General features: G+C 49.6%; 1 protein-coding gene across 2 annotated transcripts in view; it reads left to right on the forward strand.

The window, feature by feature from the left end:
* The window catches only part of ACOX2 (acyl-CoA oxidase 2), a 31,251-nt gene that overhangs the window by 16,933 nt on the left and 6,527 nt on the right, over positions 1 to 7,791 (forward strand). The window contains exons 13-14 of one of the 2 annotated variants that reach the window (XM_045290008.1): positions 1,144 to 1,361; positions 7,621 to 7,750. In XM_045290008.1, coding sequence (XP_045145943.1) covers positions 1,144 to 1,361; positions 7,621 to 7,750 — 348 coding nt within the window. The remainder of the gene's footprint in view (positions 1 to 1,143; positions 1,362 to 7,620; positions 7,751 to 7,791) is intronic. The other variant, XM_045290009.1, reaches the window with a different exon arrangement.

The following is a 7,791-nucleotide window of genomic DNA, read 5'->3' on the forward strand; positions in this document are numbered from 1 at the left end:
CCCCAACTGTAATTCTTGACAGGAGTGAAAACCCTTCTCTCTCTCCTGAAGAGCTGTTGGTGGTTTCAAACTGCTGAACTTACAGTTAGCAGCCCAGAGTGTGACCATTGTGCCATCAGAGCTCCTCAAACAACTCACTCCTGACTCATAACAACCCAAAGGACAGGGTATGACAGCCCCGGGGGTTCCCGAACCTGTAACTCCTTTCGGAAGTAGAGAGCCTCTTCTTTCTCTCTCAGAGCAGCTGCTGGTTTCAAACTGCTGACCTTAAGGTTAGCAGCCCAAGGTGTAGCATAATGGGTCAAAAATGGAAGCGTCGCATTCCACATTTTCTAAAACTGTGCCCTGCCTACAAATGGAGCAGGCGCTGTCCGCCAGCGTGAGCTTACGTAGTACGGACAAGCCCACAGGAGAGACTAGCACATTAAATCCCAGAGCCAGGACATGCTTTTCCCACACACACCAGGGAGGCAAACCCTGCCCTCAGAGTTAATGGGGCGAGTGACTGCGGTGTGCGCAGCACTGGGGGAGAAGGGTGAGCTCCTGGGGAGCTGGTGCGGTCTCCAAGGTCAGCATGGACAGGACATTATGCTATGCCCTGGGGGAGCCATATGCTCTACAAAAATAAACGCTCAACCAGGTCTCACCTGGAAACCATAAATGCAGGCAGAGGGAGAGCCACTTGGGCGAGTGAGGGAGGTACTGAAATCAGTAACACCCAGGAGGGCACGGGCACCAAGCAGTCAGAAGGAACTACAGGCCAAGGGGAGCAGGGGGGTCCTCTCACTGACTCAGGACCATGAATCAACTCCCAATTGAGTCAATACTGACTCCTAATGACTCCACTATGACTTTATTAATTGGCAGAGTTATTTGCGTACCTGTCAAGTACAATATTGCTTACTTCAAGGTTACACTCTAACTCAGATACATTTTGTATACATCTTGAATCCCTATTCCTCACTTTGACACACACACAGCCCAGTACAACCTCAACCTCACTGCCCCTATGAGTTTCTGAGACTATAACTTAAATGCAGGGCCTCAGTGAGCCCATTCCAGCCGCCTTGCCCATTCCAGCGTGACTTGTGGCGGCATCGGAAACCAAGGACAAGAGGCTAGCGCATCCCCATGTCTTTGCAGGCGCACTGCTGCTACATCATGGTGAAGAGCTTCGCACAGAAGCTGGAGGAACTGAAACATGAGCCAGCGATTCAGCAGGTGCTCAAACGGCTCTGTGACCTCTATGCCTTACATGGCCTCTTGACCAACTCAGGCGACTTCCTCCACGACGGCTTCCTGTCCGGGGCCCAAGTGGACATGGCGAGAACATCTTACCTGGACCTCCTCAGTCTCATCCGGTGAGTGGCTGAGCCGCTGAACCGAGTCAGGCGTCTTCTGAAATGAACCCCGCATCCTTTGTTGGCAGGGCACTTCAAACTCCAAGCCTCAGACACTCAAAACCTGGCTAACTGGGGGTCTGGTCAAAGCAGCCACCACTCAAGGGAGGTCTGCACACTAGCTCCATACCAGCATAAAGCATTCAGCTTAGTGAAAAATAATTGGGCAAAAATGTTAGAAGCAATGAGGCTGAAGGCGAATGACGCCACTTGCTGATGTGAACGCTTCACCACCACCGAAATCGGAACAGCGCGGAAGGAGTAAGAATAGAGGGAAGCATGCTACACGCTCCTAACAACATTCCTCGTCATTGCTTGGGTCCCAGAAACTATGTGCCTGGCACAGCGGTGCCAAACGCTTTCCCATCACCATCACTGAATCCTTAGTGAGCCCTGTGACAGGGTGCCATTAATGGCTCCCCTTTACCAGTCAGGAAACTGAGGCTCATGGGAGTTAAGTCACTTAGCTCGGGTTGCGCCATCAGCCAAGGGATGAGCAAGCAACTTCAGGCTTGTCTAAGCCCAGAGCCAGCCTTCTTTAGCTACATGTTAAAGTGAAGGTTTGGGGTATTATTTATTTCAAACATCCTGCCTTTGTTAAATATGCTTAAGCAAAGTCTTAGCAAGTTTAGTATTTGTACTTTAAACATCCCTCAACTTCAAAGCAAAATTAAAACGACTACAGTTTATTCATGGATTTGTAGGACAATGATTCCATTTGGAAATGCAGTGTGAATGCAATTCAGTTTAAGGTCATGAAATATTAATGCCATGCTTTTATCCTGTTATTTTATGCACATGCTGAGTGGTTACTTTAAAAATATATCAGAACCAAACCTCTATGTGATCAGGATATTTCAAAGCAACAAAAGTTAAAACAGTACAAACCATAAAATTAAAACTGGGCTAACCTAGGAACACGGCCTCTTTTAGACTACCCTGGGCAGAAAGCATGATGCCTGGTGTGTGTGTGTGGCAGGGTGGGGAATAGGTGTGTGACTTCTCCCGTACAAGTTCCCATGGTATATATTATTAAGACTAAGAGAACAAAAAGGAAACATCTGAAATTCATTTAAAGCTAAGATTTCCATGACAGAGAAATTATGTTACATCTTTATGGCTGTTCATCAGCCCCTAAGAGCACTTATCAATAAGGGTGTGTTAAATTAAATCATCAAAAATAACACTTGACACATCACCTGTTATTATCTGGTATTGAACTTCTCTCTGGAGAACACAATAGTGGAAACCATTACTAACCATTGTTAAGTGCTGTGGAATTCAAGCTCAAATGGGTCTGATATTCTGATCTGCTTGTGCTTTAAAAAAGCATGTAGAAAACAGTGCTCTGCTAGCCCTCACGGTGATAAGGAAACACACCTCACGGGCATGCGCCGTCAACAGCAGCACTATTAAGCCTGCCTTGGCTCCAGGGGCTTAAAGTTCCAGACAGACAGACAGCACTGACGCCAATAGGCAGCTTAGGCAGAGAGCAGTGGTTTGCGGTCTGTGCTTATATGCTGGTCCTTAAGCAACCTTTCTACCAACCCAAACCACACCCACGGACATCCGAAATTCCAACCTGAGAGGGCAAAGTAGAACTGCCCCTTTGGGTTCCCCATAACGGGGACAGACAGCCTCAGTCTTCTCCCATGGAGCGGCTGGTGGGTTCAAACTATGGCCTTGGAGTTAGCAGCCAACATGTAACTCACTACACCACCAGGGCTCCTCAGTAGCCTGACTGCTGCAGGCCAGTGAGGAATGTAACAGAGTCCATGCTTTGAACAGCTGTCACACGTCCCGGCCCTGACTGTTCATTGTGATCATCACATTGCTGAGAGGTCAGGGGGCACACTGTTCTAAGTGACACCAAGAACCAGATCGCTCGCTCCCTCGCTCTCGCAGGCAGCGGCAGTGTTATCCTGTCCTAGAGGGTCGCTGTGAGTCAGCAATGACTGGATGGCAGTGGGTTTGGTTTTTTGGTTGGGTGCTTTCCTGATTTAAATGGTCATAAACTCCTAGCTGGGGACTTTCAGGTACAAATGTCAGGTTGGCCAGACAGGCTTACGAGTGCAGCAACTGGCATGAACCCAAAAAGAAAGAGACCAGGAAAACATGACGTTAGAAAGACTAACAGGCACTTGTGATGTGGCAGAGAAAAATAAATCCTGACCCAGAAGTGGGGAAAGCCAAGAAGAACCAAGCTACACCGAAGACTCCCGCGCCACTGCTTCATGAGCCTATCGCCCCCTCGGGGTGGAGGAGGCTGGGCTGCCAAGATCAATGGAGTCTCTTGGATGTGTCTGATTCCCCACTTCACCCTCTGAAGGTCTGTGGACTGCGACACATCGGGCCGGGAGGGATCACCAGGCTCTGTGGAGAACCCCGACCAACATCGAGACAGAGATCGGAGCAGGCAAGAATCAAAGGGAACAGACTGAAGGGGGAGACTTAAAAAAAAAAAAGTAATATCTTCAAGTAATTAAAAGGAGATATTACAACCACACAACCAAGAATGATAGTAGATATGAAAATGATAGTGGATATGAAAAATTCAACTGAGGTTTGGAAGATAAAGTTGCAGCAGTCTCACAAAGAGATGAAAATTGGTGGGGAGGGGGGAGAAGATAATAAATAAATAGGGGATGTGCCGCCCTAGCTTTTGGGTGGCGGCGGCTAACCAGACTGGCACCGCCAGCCCACACAAGGCCTCCGCCCTGGAAATGGGACAGGTGGGTCCAGGAGACTGGGATGTTTGAAGAATGGCATTTGAAGAGCCTGTCGGAACGGCATGCTTCTCTGACACAGTCGGAACCATCTGGACAGTCGCTGCCACTGGGCTTTCTAGTCTGATCTAGAAGGAAAGACAGGAAAGCAGCGGCAGAGACCCTTCATAAAAGAGCTCAGGAAAGTGTCTCAAAAAGGAAGTGTATGCGTTTCTTTCGGAAAAGGTGAGGGAGCCAGGTGTCCGGCAGGGAAGAAGCTTCCAGGCAGAGAATAAGGCCAGTATATGCTTGACAGGTCTGTGTGAGGAACAGAGAGGAGGCCAGGAAGGCCTACAACAGGGTGACCAAGGTGCAGAACGGGAGCCGACGTCAGAGCTAAGGGTGCACGTGGGGGCTGGAAGGACCATGTGGCAAGGATTGAAGCCTTCGGCACTGAACAGACACAATCTGAAGTTATCTGGTGTCCGTTTTAACACGTCACCCCAGTTGTCTCATGAACCATGGACTGGGGAGGAGGCAAGAGGGAAAAGCCAGGGGAGAGGGAGAGTGAGGAAGACCGATTGGGAAGTCCCTGGTACGGGGTTGGCATCTGAAGCCACAAGACTGGATGATGTCACTAGGAGTGAATGAACACATGGGAGAGGAGAGGTCCAGGCAGTGAGTCTTGGGACTGTCTCATGTTCAGAGGCTGGGAAGTCTCAGAGGTGACTGGGGCAAGAAGGATTTCATTGGCGTGGTGGGAGCCCTGGTGGCATAGTGGTTATGTGTTGGGCTGCAATCTGCATGGTCAGGAGTTCAAAACCACCAGCAGCTCTGAGGGAGAAAAACTGGGCTACTCCGGTAAACAGTAAGTCTCAGAAGACCCCCAGGAGGTTGCTATGAGTCAGCACTGATTGGATGGAAGTGAGTTTGGATGGGATGTGGGGTGTAGGGGGGAGGGAAAACCTGCACACACCCAGGTCATGATAGGAGCCGAATGGGAATAACAAGTGGGAGCAAGCCCTCTGTCATCAAGGGAGACAAGGCACGGGCGCTATGGTGGAGAGGGAAAGAGGGCCAAAAGCTGGTTTAGAAGATGGGAGACTGACAGCCTGTTTGTCTATTGACGGCAGCGACCCCGTACAAAGAACTTGATGTTGCAGACCAGGGGGAAGGCAGGAGAGTTTCTGGAACAGTGTTCTCCAAGACTGCGAGAAGGGAGGGAAGTTCATCTGTCCTAAGAGGAGAGAAAGCAATGTAGGTATAGATACAGACCTGGGCCTTGTGGAATTCTTACTGCTTCTATTTTTATTAGTGAGGCAGCTAAGGAACCGTTGAGGGTGGGAAAGGTGGATGGTGGCAACTGAGCAGCAAGGAGAAGGTATGAAATAATCCCCTAAAACAGCGGATCTCAACCTTCCTAATTGCGACCCTTTAATATAGTTCATGTTGTGGTGACCCCCCCAACCATACAATTATTTTCATTCCTACTTCCTAACTGTAATTTTGCTACTGTTATGAATCGGGCAACACCTGTGAAAGGACCATTCCACCCCCAATGGGGTCACGACCCACAGGTTGAGAACCGCTGCTCTAGGAGAATGGCAGTGTGAGTAAGCTAGAGCAATGTAATACGGCTGCTGGAGAACAGCCAGGGCCCGCCAGAGCCCACGTACCCTCGTTAGGATGGGTTTTCCCAGTAATAGGCTAAGTGGAGGTGCAGATTTCGTGGAAAATTGAAGATAACAAGGGATGGTGTTTGTTCAACAAGGTGGTGCTGTTAGTTAAGCATCAGGCTGCTAATCACAAGGTGGGCGGTTTAAACCCACCAGCCACTCCGCAGGAGAAAGAGGAGGCTGTCTGCTCCCACACAAATGTAGAGTCTTGGAAACCCGGTATCGGATTACTTGAGTTGTAACTCAATGGCAATGGGCTATATTAATATTACAAGTTGCCTCTGAATGATGACTAGGGGCCATCAAGAAAGAGTTCCGGGGGAAATGGATACAAGAAGGCTGACTGTGGTGATGAAGGCACAACTCTTCTTGAGTTAAAATAAAACAGTTTGTTGCTTGAAGAGGGGGAAGAATTCTAGAAATCAGAATACTAGAGAGGGAGTAAACTGAAAAGATAGAATTTTTAAACTCTATTATTGTCAGGTCAATTCCAACTCCCAGTGACCCTGTAGGGCAGGGGAAACGTACCCCATAGGGTTTCCAAGACTGTAGATCTCTGTGGAAGCCCACAGCCACGGCTTTCTCTGGTGGAGCAGCTGGTGAGTTCAAACCAGTGACCTTTGGGTTAGCAGACAAGCACTTACTCACTGGGCCACCAGGCAGCCTCCTGCTAGAGAGTAAAAAGCATGGGTTATGGAGCCGCTGCAGAGGCTGATGGTTCTCTGTGTGATGTTGACAGTGTGACGAGGGGCGGGTGTAGGCCAAGCTCAATGGAACAGAAGATTCCAGCAACTGAGGCCAGGGTGGCCAGTGAAGCAGGAAGCACAGGAGAGGGGTGGTGGGGATGAGGCCAGCTGTGAGCGGGATCCACGTGGTCATAAGGGTGGAAGTTCTGAGCCCTGGTCTATCAAGTTTGTGCCTATATTGGGAGGCAGGGGGGAGGGGAAGAGGTGGGGGAGGAGGCCTTTTGTGGTGTAGACTCAATAGGTAAGACTTAACATGGCACCATCGAGAAGTAGCAATACGCACAAGATACCTAGAGACTTTCGGGTGGATATGAAAAACACCAGCAAAGAGATTGGCACTGCCCCTGCAGAAAGACAGATGGGGGCGAGAGACCGGGCTATATGCTGTTTTCAGAATAACCACCGAGAACGGTTTGACTCCTTACCTTGTAAGGGTAGAGCTGATATAATAAGGAAAACTAAGAGAACGAGAGCTGGACTTGCTGGAAAAATGAGTAAGGACGCCATTTCCAATTGTAAGGTAGTCGAGAGGCGCCAGAAACCGAATCAGCCGAATTTTAGCAAACAGGCTTTATCGGGGAGAAAAATCCCAGCCTGGGCGAAGCCCCAAGGTCCAGTGTCTGGGCTGAGGGAGTCGCACCCTGGGCAATGGGAGCGACCTTTTATAACTGGGAGATGTGGCTGGGCTGGCCCTGGGCCTATATCTAGTAAGGTGGTCAGGGATTGGAAGGCACAGGCATGTCCGGGTTCCTGCCCAGGCAGGGTGTCTGCCAGGGATTGGTCCTGGAGCAAGGTGTCCATCCAGGATTGGTGGGCGCAGGCACATCTGCACCCCTAGCCAGGTGAGGAAGGCTGCTGGTGATTGGTGGATGCAGGCATGTCCGCGCCCCTAGCCAGGTAAGGGAGCACTTAGCACATACGTGGCTGAGTGCAAGGTCCGGAGACAATTGCATCAGCCAACTCTGATCAGCTCTGCATGGGGTGGGGGTTTATTGATTTGGCCAGACACAATAAGGTGTTGCTATTTCATCATCTCTGATTAATCAGATCCATGACAGCGATCTAAATTACTCATGAAATTTTATTTTCTCAGGAAGGACGCCATCCTGTTAACGGATGCTTTTGACTTCACTGACCAGTGTTTAAATTCCGCCCTTGGCTGTTACGATGGAAACGCCTATGAGCGTATGTTCGAGTGGGCTCAAAGGTCACCAACCAATCAGGTAGTGGAGTGAAATGAACTCCCTGTAGCTTATTGGGGGGG

Source organism: Echinops telfairi, unplaced genomic scaffold, assembly GCF_000313985.2.
Source record: "Echinops telfairi isolate 266 unplaced genomic scaffold, ASM31398v2 ScPeMD7_31;HRSCAF=116, whole genome shotgun sequence".
Classification (NCBI taxonomy): domain Eukaryota; kingdom Metazoa; phylum Chordata; class Mammalia; order Afrosoricida; family Tenrecidae; genus Echinops; species Echinops telfairi.